Source organism: Parasteatoda tepidariorum, chromosome 2, assembly GCF_982258835.1.
Source record: "Parasteatoda tepidariorum strain Cologne lab strain chromosome 2, Ptep-v5.0, whole genome shotgun sequence".
NCBI classification, from domain to species: domain Eukaryota; kingdom Metazoa; phylum Arthropoda; class Arachnida; order Araneae; family Theridiidae; genus Parasteatoda; species Parasteatoda tepidariorum.
The window spans coordinates 90,149,154-90,170,101 of record NC_141756.1 but is presented as its reverse complement, the minus strand read 5'-3'; the positions used below and the strand labels follow the sequence as shown (position 1 = coordinate 90,170,101).

General features: G+C 29.3%; 1 protein-coding gene across 1 annotated transcript; it reads right to left on the bottom strand.

Moving 5' to 3' along the window:
* Positions 1-778: 778 nt before the first annotated feature.
* On the bottom strand, positions 779-19,586 carry LOC107439771 (uncharacterized). The gene is made up of 8 exons (XM_071178141.2): positions 19,507-19,586; positions 16,480-16,643; positions 12,201-12,369; positions 10,270-10,449; positions 8,094-8,338; positions 6,767-6,973; positions 4,850-5,042; positions 779-1,020 (listed from the first exon to the last, which is right to left on the bottom strand). The coding sequence occupies exons 2-8, from the start codon at positions 16,631-16,633 to the stop codon at positions 813-815; spliced, it is 1,356 nt and encodes a 451-aa protein (XP_071034242.1). The 5' UTR covers positions 16,634-16,643; positions 19,507-19,586; the 3' UTR covers positions 779-812.
* Positions 19,587-20,948: the final 1,362 nt, after the last annotated feature.

Sequence of the window (20,948 nt, the reverse complement as noted above, 5' to 3'; positions counted from 1 at the left end):
AATTAGTGCAAACAATGTTTTAAGTTAGTTACAAAATCAGGCAGAAAAAAACGTAATTTCCCTTAATTAACGTGCTTTTTTTTCAACAGATTTAATTTTTGAGCTTCATATAAGGGGGAAGGAGACGTTGCAATCGGCAATATATTGTACCTATGCTTTAGGCAGGAGATTTGTTGAAATTTAGAATCCTTAATGTTAATTTCATACATAATGTATTTTGAGTCAAAAACTTTCTAAGAGAATCCAACCCTTATTGTACATAATATAATTTTTTTTTATCGGAAGAAGATTCTGAAATTATTTTTATAATAATTTACTTTTATTAATTTTTTTAAATAATAGTCCAAAAACTGTTAGGTATATAAATTGGTATATAAATTTTGAGTTGTTAGATATATAAATTTTTCATGATTTCAAAGTATATAATATCAAAAGATAGATTAAATGATCCAAACTTTTGTCTGTTCTCTTTCCTAAACTATTCAGACCATTTTTTCTAAATTGTACTCATTCATAAATTGAAGGTCAAAAATTCGAAACTGTCAGGGAAAAGATATGTACAGATTTTTGTGTATGATTCAGTAGCTTAAATTATCATCTGCACTAATTAATTCACACATTTAAGATCCAGCTCTGGAACTATTAATAGGAATCCTGGTATTTGAAAATTAGCAAAAAAGATTCTGATTTTCCATTTTTTATTCCACACACTTTACATTTGATTATATTTTCCTATGTATTGATAAAACTTATAACAAAACCAGAAAACATAAATAATTAATTGGTTGTCATTTTTAATTAGAAGCAAATTGTTATACATAATACTCCATGTTTTGTAATACATTCAAACTCTGGAATATTTTAGCTCTAGCCGAAATCGACGTGTTGATATAACAGGGGGGACTCAAACCGCTGTCTCTTACTATCTCAGCCGCTGCAAGATATGTTGCAATGCTTCCTCCAATGACACCGAAAACCATGATGAGAAATAAAATCACTTTTTTGTACACTGGAAGCTTTCTGTAAAGACACAACCTATAATATCTAGTACCAAATTGAATCTAAAATTTCTTTTATTTATTATTGCATATTTTGTACACTAAAAGTTTGTTTCTAAAAATATTAAATGTAACTATTAAATCCATTATAATAACAACAAGAATTCAGTATAGCAGACAGAGTTATCTTTATAGCCAACTTTTCGTTATAAACAAATACACATATCTAATGTTAAGACCATAAAGAGAAACATTCACCTTTTCTTTCTCCAATTTTAAACAACTATTTTGATTTAAATTGCACATATAGAGTACATAGAATTTCTGCAGTATGTAAGTAGGAAAAAATGGAATTCAGTAACTTTTGTCATTGTTGATGACATTAAATTTCGATTTCAATATTGTAAGTTGTCAAAAATTTCGCGACGTGATTCTTAAAAATAAAAATAATACTTTTGTAACAAGGGGAAAAAAAGTTGTCACCGAAAAACAGCTTAATTTATCTAAAATTGAAATGATTCTTTTTCTATATCGAAACCAGCAAAATATGTTTGTAGACGAATCTCACATTATGTCAATTTATAAGATTCAGCAACAAAAACCACATTTCTGTCAACAGAATGGATGAGTTTTTTTTTTAAAAAAAACTGCTGATACTTTTTTTCCCTCCTTTTACTTTTTTTGTTCATTTTATATTAAGCCTGTATATACTTTTTATTTCTTTAATTTATTATCTTATTAAACTTATATATATTACTTTATCGTTTTTTTCTTTTTAAGACTGTTTCTAAATAATTTTTTTTTAGTTAGGTTTTATAAACAATTAAAAAAAGCGTTTTGTAGCGGAAAACCGGAAAAATCAGTTATCCAGAATAGCGATGATCCCGATTGTTTAAGATAATCGGTTCTTCACTGTAGTAAATAAACAGTTTTTGACAGTGATTTGAATACCTATCGTGGTATCAGACTCCTTGTACTATGTCCCACTTGTTGCATTAAGCTTTTACAGTATTAATCTGAAGTAAAAATATATTAAATACAAAAAAATTGCAACATTAAAGCAAAATTATAACATTTTTCTTTTTATGGTTCTGTTCAACAAAATATTAAAAAATATGCACTAGCATTCTATGATAAAATATTGTTAGGATTTCATCAAAAACATTTAAAAAATAGATTATTTAGTATTCAATTTGATAGTGAATTGCTCTCCCTTTATTTCTATTTTACAAATTTTTAGTGTACACAAAGTTTTTAATAAATGTTTTTCAAAATAGTTTTACATCCCCATCAGTATATATACCCTAATCTTTTTCATTGATATTATTATAGTGTTGTGTTTTTTCAGCCATATCTTCACAATTGAGCAAATTTTCATTCACAATCTTAGAATCCAAGGTAGTGACACAAAAAAATTTAATGGTAGTTTAATTTTTTAATGATTGAAAAAATGTTACTAATATGAGATAAAAATTTTAGCATTTTGTTAAATTATATAATTATGAAAATTTTAGCATTTTGTTAAATTTTATAATTTTTTGTGCTAAAAATATTAAATAAAAGATCTTGAATATTTTCCTAGCAAACTTGTTCTTATTAGAAACTTTAACTGGATTAAATTTTTGCGAAATTGTAACGTCTCTAGAAGTATTTAACCAGTATATTAAGTTTTTCTATTTTTCGCTCAAAAATATGTAATTTAAGAAAACGCAGAAATTTGTATATCTATTAAAAGATACTTCATGTTGTTGCTTCTTCTCTTAATAAGAAATAATAGTTTGGGAAAGTTAAGTAATTGTTATTCTTAGTCAATGAAAATGTGCTATTATTTTTGGACGCAAATTACAAATTACACTTTACCAATTAAATTGCAATGGACTTGACAAAATATTTTTAATAATTTTAAGTTTTTTTTTTTTATTTATCTATCACAAACTGTTAACTATTTTCATTTGTAAATTTTTTTTTAATTCAAAAAGTTAAATTAGATTTACAGGACTGGGTGCGTAACGTTTTTAAAAAGTGCTTAAAGGTGTTTATTTTTGATTTAAGTTTTTTAAAAGCTCTTAAAGGTGCTTTTTTATTTGGTGTTTGTAAAAAGTGCTTAATTTTTTATCTTTTAAGAAGAGATTTCTTCTTTGCCATATCGATTGTTGTTCTAAATCACAAAAAATTCATGATTTTAATAATTTTCTCTGCAATAGTTATTTTATCATGATTATGTAAAGTTTTTGAAAATGTTTTTGAATTTTATTGATTTTATGTTTAGAAATTAAGAACTTTAAAAGGATAGAAAAAAAAATTTCGTTACTGCACAGATTCTAGTTATGATATTATTTTTTTTTTTGGAAAGTGATTCAAAATATTTTTTGAGTTTTAAAAAGTACTTAAAAGGTGCTTATTTTTTGATGAAAAATCTGGCTACGCACTCTGTAGGAAAAAAGTTTAAACTACACAAACCTGTATAGTAACAATAGTTTTTGCTAGCATTCACTCTTCTAAAAAAAATTTCTCAAACTGCTTTAATTGATTTTTTAAAATTTTGAGGTTGTAAATAATTACAGTCAATTCGCTATAACTCGAAGTACGATAACTCGAATATTACTATAACTCGATTTTTTTTATGAGGTCCCGACCCTTTTATCTTCAATTTCATGTTAATTATTCTCTATTACTTGAATTTTACTCCCTTTAACTCGATTTTTTTGGGATCTTTTAAAGCAAGAAAAAAAAATCTAGGAGCTGATATCTTGCCCCTTCCTTTGCAACACACACACCATGTCTTTCGCACTCTTCATGGAGAAGCTAAAGCTGTCCCTCTTGAAGTAGGTGAACAGTGGTTAAATGAAACGTTACCAAATTTACTTCAAGGATACAGTTAAAATGATGTTTTCAATATTGATGAAATGAGTTTAATTTTTAAATGTCTTCCAAATAAGACCATGAAAATGAGCAAGGAAAGTTTGACTGTCCTAGTTGGAGGAAATGCGTCTTGAACAGAGAAATTGCCCTTACTTGTTATCGGAAAATACCGAAATCCCCGATCTTTCAAGAATGTAAAAACATATCCTTTGGATTACAAGTCTAACAAAAAGTTTTGGATGACATCAGTTTTATTTGAAGACTATGTAAGAAAATTGGATCAGAAATTCTTCGCTAAAAAGAAAAAAAGTGATACTCTTTATGGATAAATGCACAGCGCATTGTGATCTACTTAATGTGAAAGCAGTAAACTTGCAGTTTCTCCCGCCAAACACAACAGCAAAGTTGCAGCCGATGGACCAGGATGTCAGAAAGTGCTTCAAACAGTCTTATCGAAATGGCTTGTCAGAAAAATGATCTTAAATATTGTAAGCAAGTAGAAGATTTGCAATTAATAAGCATTAATTAAATAATCCAACAATATTTTGAAAGTCCAAAACCGAAACTAACGGTAAGTCGAACTTCCGATAGGTCGAAGTTTTTCGTCAGTCCCATCAGATTCGAGTTATCGCGAATTCACTGTATTACTAGTTACAATGTAACAGTGCTAAAATATGTGGCTGTAAACATTAATTTGTTCTTAAATTAATTTTCTCTTTTTTTCTGAATGTATTTGTTAATCAAAATTTAAAAATGATCCTATCGTAAAACGTCCAATCCTCTTTGAGTAGCCTTTTTAGTACAATTACTTTATTTGTTTATGCATTTGATAAACGAAGAGAAGACCATTATGATTTCGGCAGAGCTCACCAACCCTCGGTATAGATTTAATTTGTATTAGGGAGTGAAGGATTAGTAACAACTAGACCGTTACATTTCCCAATATTATGGGTTACATTAAATATTTACATATGTAAATACTTATTTACCTATCTGGCCAAGAAGAATTGCTTTGGGAGCACAGTTTGTAATAGAACATGAAAGGAAATACAGATGTAGTTAAAGTAATGACTGATGCACCTACTACAGTCAGTACTTTACCAAAACGAGGAATCGATACTGCTATAAATAGCACAAAAAGAAGTAACGACACTCGGACTGCAATTCGCTTCCAACCAAATCCTATAACAAACAAAAAACATTTAAATTGCTTGTTCCTAAATATTCACATAGATTTATTATACAGGGTTACTGTAATCATTGCCCTTAATGTATAGGGTTATTCATAATTCCCTCCGGAGTTTCGAAGCGTTATAGTAAAAAAACGAAGACGAATATGGCAAAAAAGAACATATGAAATTATTCCGAAAGTCTTCAAGTTTTAATTTAAGCAGTTGCCGGTAGATGGCAGTAACATGTACTACTGAAGTCAGTTGTAGTAAAGAAAAATGGCGTTCACAGGCGGAGGGAAATATGAATAACCCTGTATAATAGTTTTAGAAATCTTGCAAAAAAAACTCCTACACGTTAAGGGTCACTGTTGATGGAGGTGTTTATGAAAAATTCATAACCTGTTTGATTGCCGTTTTAACTAGGCACCTTTTAACCACTCTACTTTTTCCCAAGCAATCGAACATGTTTTCTCGTTCTTAATTCCATCTTATGCTACTTGTGAATACTGACAAACCTATTTTAAGGCAGAGGCGCCATCTATGGATAAGAATTCAACTTCTGTCGAACACATACGTCACAGCCTGTTTTAGAGGAAGGGCACATTCACACACCATCCATCCGCAAATCGTAGTTTTGACCTGAACCAGAGCGTGCGCAATCTCTTATCCAGTACCCCCAGAGGCATTGATTTGTTATGGGAACTCAACAACCCCGACACGTTTAGCGATCACCAGTCAACATTTTGTTCATAGAGAGTCTTCGGCCGGCGGATATCAACCTCACGACCTCTTGGACATAGGCCCAGCTAGACGATCCCTGCCTTTTAACTCCATCTTCCTCAATTTAAATTCGCCAAATGTTAACATCGTTTTTTTTTTTCAAGGCTCAAATTATATCATGTCAATCATTTGTATTAAATTTGCCTTTTTTTTTAAAATTCAATTCTGCATTTTACACAAAGTTTGTTAAAATATGAGCCTAACACAGACTTTGAGATTTTTTAACACAGACTTTGTAAAGTTTATACATAAAGACCTAAGTTTAAAAGCAAGGTGTTTCACAACCATTGCCCTTGTAAAATGCAATTCTGCATTTTACAAGGGCAATGGTTGTGAAACACCTTGCTTTTAAACTTAGGTCTTTATGTATAAACTTTACAAAGTCTGTGTTAAAAAATTTTAGGAAATCTGTTATAGACTTTTAATCGTTCCTTTATCTCTTTTAGTAATATGAAGTGGGAATATATCCTTCATATACGTACAACTATACAGAGTATCCCAAAACGACCGCATAAACTCTGCACAGCTGGATTCCTCGTTGGGAGTACATAAAAACTGTCCAAGGAAGCGCTCCTGTACGATCCATAGTTTACGAGAAAAATACGAAAAACAAAGTATGACGTCACTGCCGGTGCAAGAAAAAAACACTTTATTGAACATATCAACAGCAGTATACTATGCACAATTTAAAGCAGATGTTCAAAGTGTCCGCCGTGCATGTCGAGGCAGGCTTGAGCACGCCGTGGGTATGTCCAATCAAGTGTTTTTTTCTTGCACCGGCAGTGACGTCATACTTTGTTTTTCGCATTTTTCTCGTAAACTATGGATCTACTCGTAAACTATGCTGTCGTTTCGGGACACCCTGTATAACTAAATTTTTATTTAAGCTCACTGGATGCTTTATAGACTGGGTCGTTTATAAAGTTGATAAATTGTTTTAAGAAATCCACTTACTGTCTGGCACCTTGAAGATTGATTCAAATTCTTGGCTCGAAGCATTAATTATCATTACAAAAGCAAAGATAGTCCGAATGGTCAATAAAATCAAAATCAATGATTTGAATATAGATGGAGGGATCGTATCGGTTATATCAATAGATACATCGTCACCATAGAGATAGTAGCCTAACAGTGCAACAGGAGAATACACTAGATATACAGCTGAAAAATAAATAAGTATATTGAAAATTTGACTTTCTTTTTTATCAGCAAGCCTTACAACTAGCTCAAAGTGTTTTTCAAATCACTGCAATTGCTTTACGAATTACGCAATTTTTTCTCACCTAGATAAAAGTTTTCAAAATCAAAAATAATTCTAATTTTTTCCAAATTTTCATAAGCTCAGATATAAAATATGAATAGTTACTTCAACGCTACATTGTAATGTAGCGTTGAAGTAACTATTCATATTTTATTAAAAATAACATACAGTGGTTCAAAAAAAAATGGACCACCCTGAATAACTTTTGATCTAATGATAGGATCTTCGCGTTTCAGGACTCTACCTTAACGGTTCAAAGGAGTGACCTCCAATATGCTAATTACTGCAGAAGATATTTTAAGCTACGAAATCGGACACGAAAACGTACTTTCTCTGAATAAATATCGCTTTTTTTGGACGGATTCGGATTTCTGTTCTAAAAATGTAAGGGGTAGCTTCAATCTGGAAAATATCGTCCCTCATAGTTCGGTCAAGAAAGTGATCCAAGTTTGGACCCCTTAATGTTAATTTAACTTTTTGTGTATTTCGCCATCTCGCGAGTTCTTTTTATGCAAATTGAACAGTTTTTGCATACAATTATAAAATTTGTTTATCTAAAGATAATTTTATATAAAAAAAAATTAATTTTAGTAAATATTTATTATTTTTTATCATCTATTAAATAATGGTCGGAAAAAATTTTAAATCGTAAGGTATACAGTTTTTTACATCAATTTTTAAAGTATGTAATTTTACATGGCAAAATACAGAATTTGAGCGAAATCGGTTGAATAGTTACTGAAAAATCGAATTTTAAATATACGACTTGTTTAAAATTCGATTTCTCATGAACTATTCGATCGATTTCGCTCATATTTAGTATTTTGCCTTGTGCAATTACACACTTTAAAATGACAATTTTTATTTTTAATAGGAAATTAGCTGCAAAAACCTTTGCACTATTTCTTTCATGACCCCTAGTTGATCTATTTATATTAACCGTTATTAAAATTTCATAGAATCCGAGATAAAAAGAAAGCATATAGTTTGCAAGTACTATTACTAATTCTATTTACTTACCGCCGAAGCTCACAACCATAACAGCAGGGAACTCTTTCTTGTTTATCATATCATTTTGAAATGTTGGAAAGGTAGCTGTTCCCCCAAATGCAAATAATATTACTCCAATAGACAAGAAAAAGGACATAAATGTTGGAGGATTGTGAGTTGGCTTCAAACTTTCTTTGGCAGCATGCTGTCCCATCGCAACAAACAAAAATATGATTGCTCCAATTGTAGTAACAAAAGCTATGACTGCTACAAATCTTGAATGAAATTAAAAAGTACATTAAAAATAGAAAGAAATCACTATATATAAATGTGGTAAGAATGTGATATCCATGTGAAATATGTCCTATCGGATACTGATTTGAGAAATGTTATCTATATTTCTAGTATTTTGCCTGGTTCTTTGTTCTAAAGGCAGTCGTTGCGCGATAAGAATCAAATTGTCCTCCATAATTCTGTGCTTAATGGTGTGTACTTAATTGATGAAAACCTAACCCAATAACCGTTTTAGCCAAGAACTATGACTGTTTGTGGAAGTGTTTTACTTTCACCTTCATCTCTAAATGTACTTTTATTACGTCTTCAAGTTATTTTTGGTTTGAAGTTCTTATTAATTATTAACAATTTGAGGAAGTTAAATTTACTTTCTTTTCGAAGTTTTCGTGTCGCAGAAAATGTCATATAGGACAGTTTCATATAGTCATATAGAAATAATGTAATATAGAAAAGTTTTAATCATATATTCTTAATATGATTAAAACTTTTTCTTTGTCTCACTCTGGTAGTTTTCAGAGATGCTCAATTGTGACCCATATAATTTCAAATAAATCACGAAACTTTATTGATTTTAAGTACTGAGATCCAAGTATCATAATGATATATATGTTGCATACGCACGCCATGCAGCGCCACCTGTAGTTAAGCAGACACCCTCAACACTCGCTCACGGAACGGCTACGGGGACAGAGCTCGTGAAGATGTTCCAGCTCTAATTATTTTGTATTGTCATTTAAGTGTTTTTTGTCATAATAAAAGCTTTAAACGCAACCCTAGACTGCTTTGAAGCTTCATCGACACTCTCCGTCCGTAACATATATATATATATATATGTATATATATATATATATATATATATATATATATATATATATATATATATATATATATATATATATATATATATTAATTAAAGAAATTATTTTGATTAAACTTTTTTTAAAAATTTTAGTTCTTTAATTGTTACATAGGTATTAAAATGTTAATTTTTCGCATATTGCAAGAGATATTTTATAATTTATTTGTTCACATTTTGGTCATGAAAGAAAAAGCTATTGGACTCAAACTATCGAAACTTTATCCACCATAATACTACTCAAGATGTTACTTGAATCGAATTCCTCCCCTTTCTTATAATTTTTTTATTGGTTTTTAAAAACTCCAACAAACAAGAGTAAATCCAATTGCATCTTTCCGTTAATAATCGCTTTGTACCATGTAAACAAATCTGAAACCAGCGTGAGGACAGATCTTAAATTAGCATGGGGGGGGGGAGTGAGTTTTGGCGTAACCTTAAGACGCATTTGGCGTAATCTGAGTGTAACTTAAGAGACGGAACCACTATAAATCGTGAAACTTTGTAAAGCCTATTTTATTTATAAAGACTACATTACGAGAAGACCATCTGAATTGGATACCTGCAAGTGACGTCATCGTAGGTAAATCATAGCATTATCAATTCAAAAGGCAATCAGATTCGCCCCACACACGTGACGTCTCATACAGGTATCCATTTAAATAGCATGGTTTAGGAGCAATCATTTCATTTCTTCTCGAGATAGAAGTACCCAATTGAACCTAATAGATTTTTTTTCCGTTTTTGGTCCCTTTTAGAAAAAATGGTTTGTATTAAACCTAATTTAGACATATCTAAAAATAATATTTCTTGCAGTGAATTGTGGTATATGAGTTGCGGCTTATAACTATAGAAGAAATTTTGGTGACACGTTTACAACATTGCATTTATACCAGAAGGGGTCACACCAACTATGTGCTACAGATATAAATGTTTTCACATAGTTTTTTGAAGTTTGGTAATGATTTTTTTTTAAAACTAACACCGAATCTAAATCACTAAAACTTAATTATGAATGTTATTCGCTATTATGAATTTTTAACAGTGAACTCATACTTAAAGTCTTTTGGCGTTCCAAACCACATCATGGGACATAATACAGCTGCTAAGATTAGTATTAAACCACAAAATGGTATTTTGTCATCCAAAAGTTTAGCAATCAATTCTGCTGGAAGCAGAAGATACACAACTGAGACTCCGATAAAATTAATCTCGACGCAAATTGATACAAAATACCTAGGAGGAAAATTTTAAAAATACAATTCTGCATACTTTCAGGATCATCGTATTTACTTAAAATATCAATTACGTAACGATTAAACTATTGTTATGAAAAAATAGAAAGGTATTACATGAAGAATATTTTTTAGTTTGCTTTTTTGGCAAAAGTCGAATGATACCAGGCACGAATTAATAGAACAAGTAGTGCGGAAGTTGCAAGGATTTTTATGACTAAAAAGGATTACTTTTAACTTGTACTTATTTACGTTATTAATATTTCTTCTCATTTATTATGTAGGCAAATAAAGCATTTCTTCGTATTTTTTCCTTATTCTGAATCGAATGAAACAAAACACGATTCATTAAAACTAATATTTCAAATAATAAAATAGTTTTTTATACCAAAAATGCCTTTTTTGAATAAAACCTTTATAAATTCTAAGCTAATTATCCACGAGACTAAAGGTTTGTCTCATTTAGTTTAGCATACAAAAACAAATTGCACAGGAAATGTACTTTATTTGTCTGGAGAATAATGCAATGTGATGTTCTTTTATCTATAAAAATTGAAAAATTTCACTTGTAATTAACCTGTTTCATTTCTACGAAGAAAAAAAAACATATATTACAGGACTAAATAGGTACTAGTACAAAACGCACTGTTAACAAGCTTTGTTTTAAAATTAATAACTAACATTTCGCTTTCAAATCAAATTCAGATAGTGTTTTAAATGCCCTGAAATGGTTATTCCAAGTAATTGAAAAAGCTTGATTGCGACGAAATACTAAGTTACCTAATTTATGTCAGAAAAAAAAAATGTTTTCACTTGTGTTCTTTTATGTTTATTTGGAATGGCTCAATGTATGATTATCATTGGCATAACAGCCCGAAGTAGACTGCATATGCCTTCAGAACATTTCTTCATGCAGTTATCTGTCGTTAGATCTTGCCAAATTAATGTTCGAAATCTGTTTTAATAGATTCGTGGTATCAAAGCTGGGAACGCACTTCATATCTACTAATGCTTTATCTAGTTGTACCGAAATGGCAAATATGCTCTGCAAAATTTCTTTCGATTGAACTTTATAAATTTTATTACGTCAATGCTCTTATAATTTTTGTAAATTTCTGTGCTCAATGTATAACTTTAATTTCTTATACACGGTATTTTAACCGTATTCTTTATAATGTAATGTAAGTTTCTTGAAAAATTTCAAAAACTACAGCTATTTAAAAAAAATGTGGATTTTTTTCCGGTCAAAATTTTGACTTTAAAAATCCACGAAAAAAGAAATCCACGTAACAGTATGGATAATAAGATTTTAAACGATTAGGCAACAGAAATAAAAACAACTATCCGAATTATTCCTACGAAACATTTGCAGCCTAGGTAATAAAGTCATTTATCATAAATGCGTTCAGAAATTTCGGTAATGTGTTAAACAGATCCTTAAGGGGAATGAAACATTAAGCAAACTTAAAAATTAGACGGTTTGATTTCATGTGCATATTTATGCCTCAAAATATACGCGAAGGAATCGTGTAGTACATATTAATCCTTAAAATATAAGCGAAAGATTAGTGTAGAACATATTAATGCCTTAAAATAAACGTTAAAGAATCGTGTAGAACATATTAATGCCTTAAAATATACGCGAAAGAGTCGTGTAAAACACATTAATGCCTCAAAATATACGCGAAAGATTAGTGTAGAACATATTAATGACCTGAAATATACGCGAAAGAATTATATTGGGGAATGTACTTCATTTTTGTCCCATATGCTTGTTGCGCGATAGCAGGATATGGTTTTCTGATTTTCTCTCGGAATTCTTCATAGCGTTCTTCTAGAATGATGCGGCAGCGGGCTAAACAAACTCCGGAGTACATTGAAATCGCACAACATAAAGTCATGAATACGATTCCTCCCCAACCTATGAGATAAAACATCAAAAAGTCATGAAACAGTAGCTTTTTATTTTTCATTCTAAGACCCAAGTTTTAAATCATGGCAGAAAATGTTACATTTACCATAGAAATATGTAACTTAAAAGAAAGTAAACAAGCAAACTCACAAATGTCATGAAACTTTTTTGAATAAAGTCTCTTAAGGGGGTTCGGTACCTCCTATGTTGACAATGTTAAAATGGCATATTTCGATGTACCTTTTTAAAAAAAGTATCGTAGTTAGAGCTTTGAAATTTTTTTTGTGTATGTAATAGGTATTCTAGATTATACTGAAGTGAACTTTTTTTAATTTAGTGAATTAAAAGAAATTTAAAAAAATTAAATTACTCAGCATGTCAGAAAATTTTAAAAGCTTCACATTTTCATCCGAAAATTTTGAATTAAAAAAAAATATTAAGTTTCTCTTAAAAAACTGCTCACTTCAGCACAAACTACAGTACTAAAGGAACTTTTTAAATCAAATATCAAAGTGTTGTGATCAACAGTTTTCAAGAAAAGGTACATCGAAGCAAAAAAAACATAGTTTTGAGTTATTTGCATTTAAAGCGTAAATATTAGATTACCAACAATATTTAAAATTTAAATTCAGAAATCAAATTGTTTCTAAAGTTATAAATCTCGTACTGCTTACATTTCAAACAAATTACTCTTAAATGTTTCTTTTATTTGATTGAAAAATAGGTTTTTATACTATACTCTCCTCACTTTTCGAGCGAATAAAAAGCCCTTAAAATGATCAAACTGAATGCGATAATTATAAAATTGTATAATTCATAAATCACCCATAAATTTTATTCATGAAAATTGAATATTCAAGTCTTTACCAAGATGTTTTGTTTAAATTTAAATGAGTTAAAAGTATTTTTGTTAAAAAAAATAACTATATTACAAAAAAAATCTAAGAAAATGCATATTTCAAGATAAACATTCTAAACACAGAAATAATTATCAAAGAACTGTAAATAAGAATTTACTTCAAAATTAGAAATATTATGTAAAGAACATTTAAGCAAAAAATCAAAATGATGTAACTAGAAATTAGGGAGAAAAAAAAATTCAGTCCAAGGTAAATTCGAATAATGTAAACGAAATTCCTAATCTATGCCGGTAATGACAGCTTCAAAACAATCCTGGTCCATAAGCAATGTTTTTTTTTTGCATTTCAGGACTTTATTTTCTTCTCTTTTACGTAAGTAAACAAAAACGTAATGAAGAATAAAAAAAAACGTAAAAATAATGACCTAATAACAGTATAATAAAAGAACAAAACAAAAATAGACTTAACAAATCAAACTAATGTAAATCTCAGTTTTATATTCAAAATTCTCGAAAATCGCATGGAAATAAAGAACAAACAAATAATTCAGTTAAAGTTACAATCAACTAAAGATATTGTAAAGTTGAAATTATAAATTTTTTTTTTAATGACTTGGTAATAGCACATGCAAAAAATAATGGACATTATAATGTTTACGAAATTGTCTGTCAAAAGTGGGCGTGGCATGGGTGCTTTCGGTTTGTTTAAATTTTTTAAATTAAGTTTAAGTGCACTTCTACGTGGATTTCAAACAAAAGCAATATATCGTTAGAAAGCTAATAGTTTCTAGTTTAATTATTGATCAAAATCTCAAATTCGATTTTTTGAAGGTTTTTAGGTACTGAACCCCCTTAAGATGTTGGATGGGACGTTGCCAGAGAGGTGACAGAAAAGAACAACGATTATTATATTAGATACGAGAGTAATATTACTGAATTTAATTATGTAAACAAAAAATTATGAAACAAAGTATATTCTTTTTTTAAGTTCCCAGCCTTGCTTGTTTTTGTTTAAAAGAAAATTTTTACCCAATTGCAGCCCATAAAAAAGTAGTGAATTTAAAAGTAGAAAATGCTGTGTGAAAGCAAACGAGAGAGCGACATTGTTAACACCTGCTTCAAATCTTAAATGAAATTCGACAATATCGGATCATTTTTTTTATAATTTGAAATTAATTTTTTTACTTGTTTAAAGACTGTTAATAACACATAATGCGATTGATTTGCAATTAAAATAAAAGCGTTCATGCACGCATAATGTTGTTAATTCCAATTGTTTTACAACAAATGATAAGTACATTTCAAATGTTTTAATTTATAAGCATTCAAAAAAATTTTAGTGCTTGTGAAAGTTTAATTTGGGCATGGGATTTTATAGATAAATATTCTCGGCAACGCATGAAATAAAATTTGAAGAAGTTCTTGTTTCCAAAATCCAATTTCTAAATAGTGTAAAATTTAAAAAAAGGAATTTGTTTTATTCTCCTCTTTCAATGCACTACTTTTGGAAGAATTTCTCCTGAGCTACAATTTCAGTAACTTCAGAATGAAATCGATTAGATAAAACTAATTATCGTAAATTATGTTCAATCTGAATTCAAAAATTAAAAAAGTTATAGTTCCATTCATAAAAAAATTCATTATATGTTAATGATTAGAATAATTTGCCAACTTATGGACCTGGGACACTTTAATTGTGTCAGCACTAGGACTGGGCTATAAATCGATATATCGCGACATATCGATTTAACGCTTGTATCGGCAGGCCGATACAGCGACTTTCGTTCCAGGCGATGCATCAGAAATCTGATTTAAGCCGTCGAGTAAAGAAGACGAACGACATAGCGATATACGATATAGCGATACAAGATACGACGCGCTGGGGAAGACGATGTACGTATCGTTATATTGAAACGGCCTTGATTGATGAGCGGTAGGACATATATCGTGATCTCGTTTGTTCGTTTCCTCACCACTTAGTTTTTTTTTCTTCTTTGTCGCGACTTGATATCGTTTCTTGTAGATTATTTTCAGTGGGACTGACTTTGTGATCGTTACCTTGTTCTGAACGTAATCTGAATTATTGAAAAGAATATATAAAGAAATGTTTCTTAATTAATTAGGTAAATTTTTTTTGAAATAAAACTTTCTTTTTTATTTTTAAATGTGAAAATAAATTTTGATATTATATGTTTAAGTATTATTTTATATTATTGAATTTATTACAAACGGAAATCTATTTTAAGGTGCCCATAAAAAATTTAATTAAAAAGTAATTAAATTTGTTAGGCTATTTTTTACTTTATTTTAATTTATTAAAAACTTTTTGGATAAAATAATAATTTAATGGGTTTTTATTACTGAGTTTAATATTATAAATCTTTAGTTGTTTTAATTTTTATAAATAAAATTATGACAAAACTTATTTTTCCTCTTTTGGATTTGGACATAAGTCAATCAACTTTGTTTATTCAAAAAAATTAGTAATGTTTGCGATTGCGACTTCTCTTTTTAAAATCATTTAGCACTTCGTTTTATTAAAGAGTATAATCCTGTTTTTAAATTTTCTTTCAATATTGTCAGTTGAATATATTATTGAATATCATAATTCTTTTGTTTTTATTTTTAAGAAATTAAACCTTGCTTTGTTTTTTCGTTCAGAATTCAGTAATTATTCAATTTAACTTTATTATTTATGTGAAATAATAATGATAAAAAAATAGTATTTTAAAAGTGTTTTTTTTTTGTTTAATTTATTTAGCACTTTGTTTTAAGCACACAAATAATTTTTAACGAACTTATTTTTTAAATTTTCTTTCTATATTGTTAGGTATATATATTGATAAATTTCAATTTTATTTATTTTTTTATTATTTATTTTTAAACTAAGAAATCTTTCGTTATTTGCCCGATCATTTTTAGAAAATATAACATTAATATCTTTCTTAAGCAAAACATTTACATCAAATTCATAAATTGATTTTAATCAATCTGAGTATGAAGTTTTGATAGAAATCCGACTTTCTGCGCCTTACAAGTAAATGAATTTCAAAAATACTATATCGCGATGCAAAACTGACGATGCATCACGATATAAAATTTCTTATATCGCCCAGTCCTAGTCAGCACTGTGAACTATGTGTTAGCGCACTTCCAAATCTAAATTCAAAAAATCTAAATTCAAAAAATCTAAATTCAAATTAAAGTCAAAATACCACAAGCTTTTGTAACTGAAGTAAAATGTTTGTAAATAGTTTTACCTGTGTCTGATAATGCTTTTGGTAGAACAAGTACTCCAGCACCTGCCATATTTCCTACTATAAAATAAGTTGTCATCCAAAAAGATAAGCCGTCTGGCTGGGGTGCTAACGGGGCCGATGTTGCTTCAGAATTAGTGATTCTATATCTCATCATATTAATATTCCTAAAAAATATACAAGTAAAACGAATTTCAATTTTTTTTTAATTCCATCATCAATCAAAAGATATTTTGCTAAGCATTCGGGTGCTAATATTTATGATTTTAGCGTCCTTTGCAAAACAGTAACGTGTTAAAGACGAATCAACAAACATTTGAGTTCTTGCTGAATTATTTATTTATTTTACTACTCTGATGAAATGGTCTGCTCTGCTTTTTCATAGGGGGAAATGAGTGTTGTTCTAAGTTTTTTATGTCCGCACACTTTTCGACTAGATTAACTTAATCGACAAGATCAACTTCCACACTATAACCGCAAATAAAGCGTTGTAAGAATCATAAAAAAAACATGCTAACATAAGTATCAATAAAAGAAGCAGACGATAATTTTGGAACTTCTGTACGTTGATTGTTTTCGAGTTTTTTCTTCTTCTTTTAGCAGTGCACATTTTTAATGTTTCTACATAATATTAATTTAAAGTATTTTTATGATTAACTTATTCTTAATTACTGTCTTGGCAGAGATTTCAATGTAAGTATGAATACTGAAGAAGGAAAGAATTATGTGTCTTCTTAAATGTATATTGGATAGAATGGAAAACCAAACCATCTCATTAGAAGACCAAAGAACATACATCAATTGATGCCGTTTTTGCAACCCATGACTTGATAGGTTGTAGCGTTTGTGAGTCTATCAAGAAAATAAAACAGCCATTTGACCAATGGATAACCAGTGATCGCAAAAATGAGATCACAAACTTCTCTTTTTTGTATCTCATCAGCATTATATTTCGGTACTTTTTTTTTCCAACTTTCTTTTCGTGTTTACTCAGTCGGCCCTTGTGTCGGAATGTTATACTAAATTATCCAGTACCGTTTATACTATGTTTCTGAAATTTTGACATCGACTACAATGTGTAACTTTAGCCCCCGATTCTAATTTCTTTTTTTTAAAATTAATTAGTCCGTCCGGAAGAGATGTTTAAAAATATTTTTCGGCTTAGTTTAAATAGCCATTAAATGAAACTATAGCTGATTCTTTTAATGATTTATTTGCATGCTCATTCTTCAGGTGGGCAGCGATCAGTTTCTAGTTCATAAAAATGTACTTGTTAGGATTTCCAAAGCTTTTGCCTTTATGTTCACGAACATGATGAAAGAAAAAGAAATCAATGATGTCAATATAATAGATAACGATAAAGATATCACGACAAAATGCCGCCGTTTGATTTTAATGGGGAAGTAGAAAACACCGAAATGGAGAATTTAGTGAACTTGTATTCAGTGGCTGACAAGTACCGAATTCTGGAGTTAAAAGATTTGTCATCGCTTTATCTATCAAAAACCTTAGGCCTGGACACTGTCTTAAATGTCTTGTAGCTTGCGGATATGCATCAAGACCATGCATTTGAAGGTGTTGCACGTAAATTTATTTATGCTATATGCAACGAAGAGTTTAATCCTGGCAAGTGGAAGTACTTAAAAAGTGGAAATGATTTGTATACTGTAGTTAACGTTGTAGTTCGTAAAGAGATGAAAAAGTTAAATTGGTGTAAATGCTATAGAGTGGAGACACCACATCTTTCCTTTTTTTATGCAAATAGTTTATTTAGTGTAAAATAAAATATTTTGTTAACTAACTTTTATATGTAATAAAAATATTGTACGGCAATATTCAAACTGTATTTTTTATTGCAACTTTATCATTGAAATAAAAATTCACATTAGACTGATTGGTTCAATTTAAATAAAGTTGTTGAATGATTGCAGCGGGACTGGTTTTTATTACTAATCCCCCTGATTGCTGAACGTATGGACTTTTCCAATATTTTTTTCCAAAAATAATATTAATAATGTGATAAGTGTGTTTTACTTTGAATATTTTTCCACAGCTAACAATTAAGTGGGATGTTCCATAATAACTGCCCTTAATACACACATTTAGAATCTTTTTATGATAAAGACAAAGTTAAAAAAATTAAAAATTATTAAGATGTTAGAGGTTGTGAATTATTATTTATGTTAGGAGGCGGGAAAAAACGATACCGAAGCCCATTGAATCACTACTGAAAAGGTGGGACTAAAAACTTCAAAACCAATTTAATTGCTGGTGGAAACAGAAGAGTTGAAAAGCTACTAACAGAAACACCTCCTAGTTCCACCAGGCAATCAAACTATTTTTGGCATATCTCTCTTCATCTTTCTTGCTAGTAATTCTACCTATTTCTGTATCGTTTTCGTTGTTATTTTAAACTGAATCCTGATTTGCAATTTTTACTGTGTATGCTATTTGAAGTTTATTTTTAAAAAGCATTCTAAAACTATACATTAAGATTTATAGTCAAGGAACACCAGCCTATAAAATTTCTTGCACTAATCTTGTTTTAGTATTACGAGAAATACACAAAATGAATGCTTAGTGGGAATGCGTTGGACACGAATTCGAAACTTAAAAGATTGTAATAATTGTAATTTGCTCTAAATACTAAGTGCGTTTGATAATACATTGATATCTTTTAATAAATTTCCTGCATAAAGACTACTAAAAATGCTTAAACTTTCGCATTTAACTTAATCTTAAAATTGCAACTGGAATCGCAAAATTTTTAAATTGCCATAAAATTTAAGAAAATAAATACAAAAATAATAAAGAAGTTTAATTAAAAATACATTAACCTTAAAATGAAGGTTAAGTTTTATAATAAAAGAAGAGTGCAGTTACTAAGTAGGTTTATTGATTTATATTATACTCAAATACATATGAATTGAATGAATTTGAATTCGCAAATCCAACCAATAATGCACTCTTTTTTTCCTCATGTTCAGTAGGGAAAAATATTAGCTTAAAACATGTAATAATAGTACTTACTCTTACTCCACAATGAAGAGGTAATATAAAACAATTATAGAACTTCATAAATAAAACAAAATATTTTAAAACACGATTATAATTAAATATTTATTTTGTTTCAAACTTATAACCTTTTTTTGACAGAACAACACTTATGTGAACCTTTTCAATTCATAACTGTTTTGATCATTCTGAATTATTTCGGAGAAAAAATTCCTTTTTACTATTTAAAAACGAAGTGATTAAATATTACTGTATTTTTATTGAACGAAGCGAATGTGATTTTCAAACGTAAACTGTCTTTTTTCTTTTTTTTTTCGAAAAAAATATTAGTATATTTCGTGAAAGTTACCCCAACAAGCACACGACTTTTGGGCTAGTGAAGGGACAATGTCGGCTCTCCTAAAGTGCCATTACGGCGGGCTTTTCATTGCCGTATCGGTTCCGTTAATAAAGTGAAATCTGGGCCAGAATGAGGGCCAGTGCATGGCATTTCAGGCAAAGCGACCGCAATCGTTAAAGGACCGGAACTAGTTTGTTGCCTCTGGATTACTTTGCCATTTTTGCCTGTTAAATACCGGAAAAAAATTTTTTTTTCACAGAATAAAGAGAAAATTGCCGTAAAGGCTTTTATTGTACCTTTATGATGTCTTTTTTGCCTTTTTATCAAAAGCTGAATATGTTCACTGGCACACGTCGTTGCCTCACTTGCCGTTAAGGCACCTTAACTGTTGGCTGATTAGAAAACGTCTATGCCGTCCTTGCCGGTATCACACCTTTATATCAGATGTTTAGGCGAACTTCTTTGCCTTATTTGCTGATATACCACCCTTAACTCACCTCACACTTGGTTCAATAGAAAACTTTAATGCCATCCTTGCCGGTATCACACCTTTATGTTAGGTGTATCGGCAATTTTTTTTTTTTGTCACTTACTTATTTATTAGAGTTCTCCTTAAATTTCAAAGACTTTTTACTGCATGTTGTTGATAACAATTCTTATTTAAGGAACATAAATTGTTTTCTCTTACTCTGCTGATATCAGCTATAGTAATTTATTGCATTTTAACTTTTTATATTGTAATAAAGCAATAACTACCATTACATGCAAAAAACTTATGCTAATATAAAAAGCAAAATGTTGGAAAAAATTGCTTAATTTATGGTAAATTATCATCCAATGAATCTTCTTACATAATATAATAGATTTCTTTTTTATTTCATTTTAATCAATTATAAATGCAATAAGTTAAAAGTAGAATCATATAAAAACATTGTGTGTTTAATTGAGTGTTCACATTTTTTTACACATTATGAGGTAAAATTAAATAAAAATTTTATTCTAAGATAAAAACATATTGCGACTTAATGTATAAGTTATTTAAGTTATGAAAAAAAATTAAAATAATTATGTATATTAATGTATAAGTTATTTAAGTTATAAAAAAAATGAAAATAAT

Coding starts and splice junctions, on each gene's coding strand:
- LOC107439771 (XM_071178141.2), bottom strand. CDS start 16,633: ATGATGAGATATAGAATCACTAATTCTGAAGCAACATCGGCCCCGTTA. Junction 8,339..10,269: donor GGAACGCCAAAAGACTTTAA/GTATGAGTTCAC, acceptor ATTTCATTCAAG/ATTTGTAGCAGTCATAGCTT. Junction 1,021..4,849: donor AATTCTTCTTGGCCAGATAG/GTAAATAAGTAT, acceptor GTGTCTTTACAG/AAAGCTTCCAGTGTACAAAA.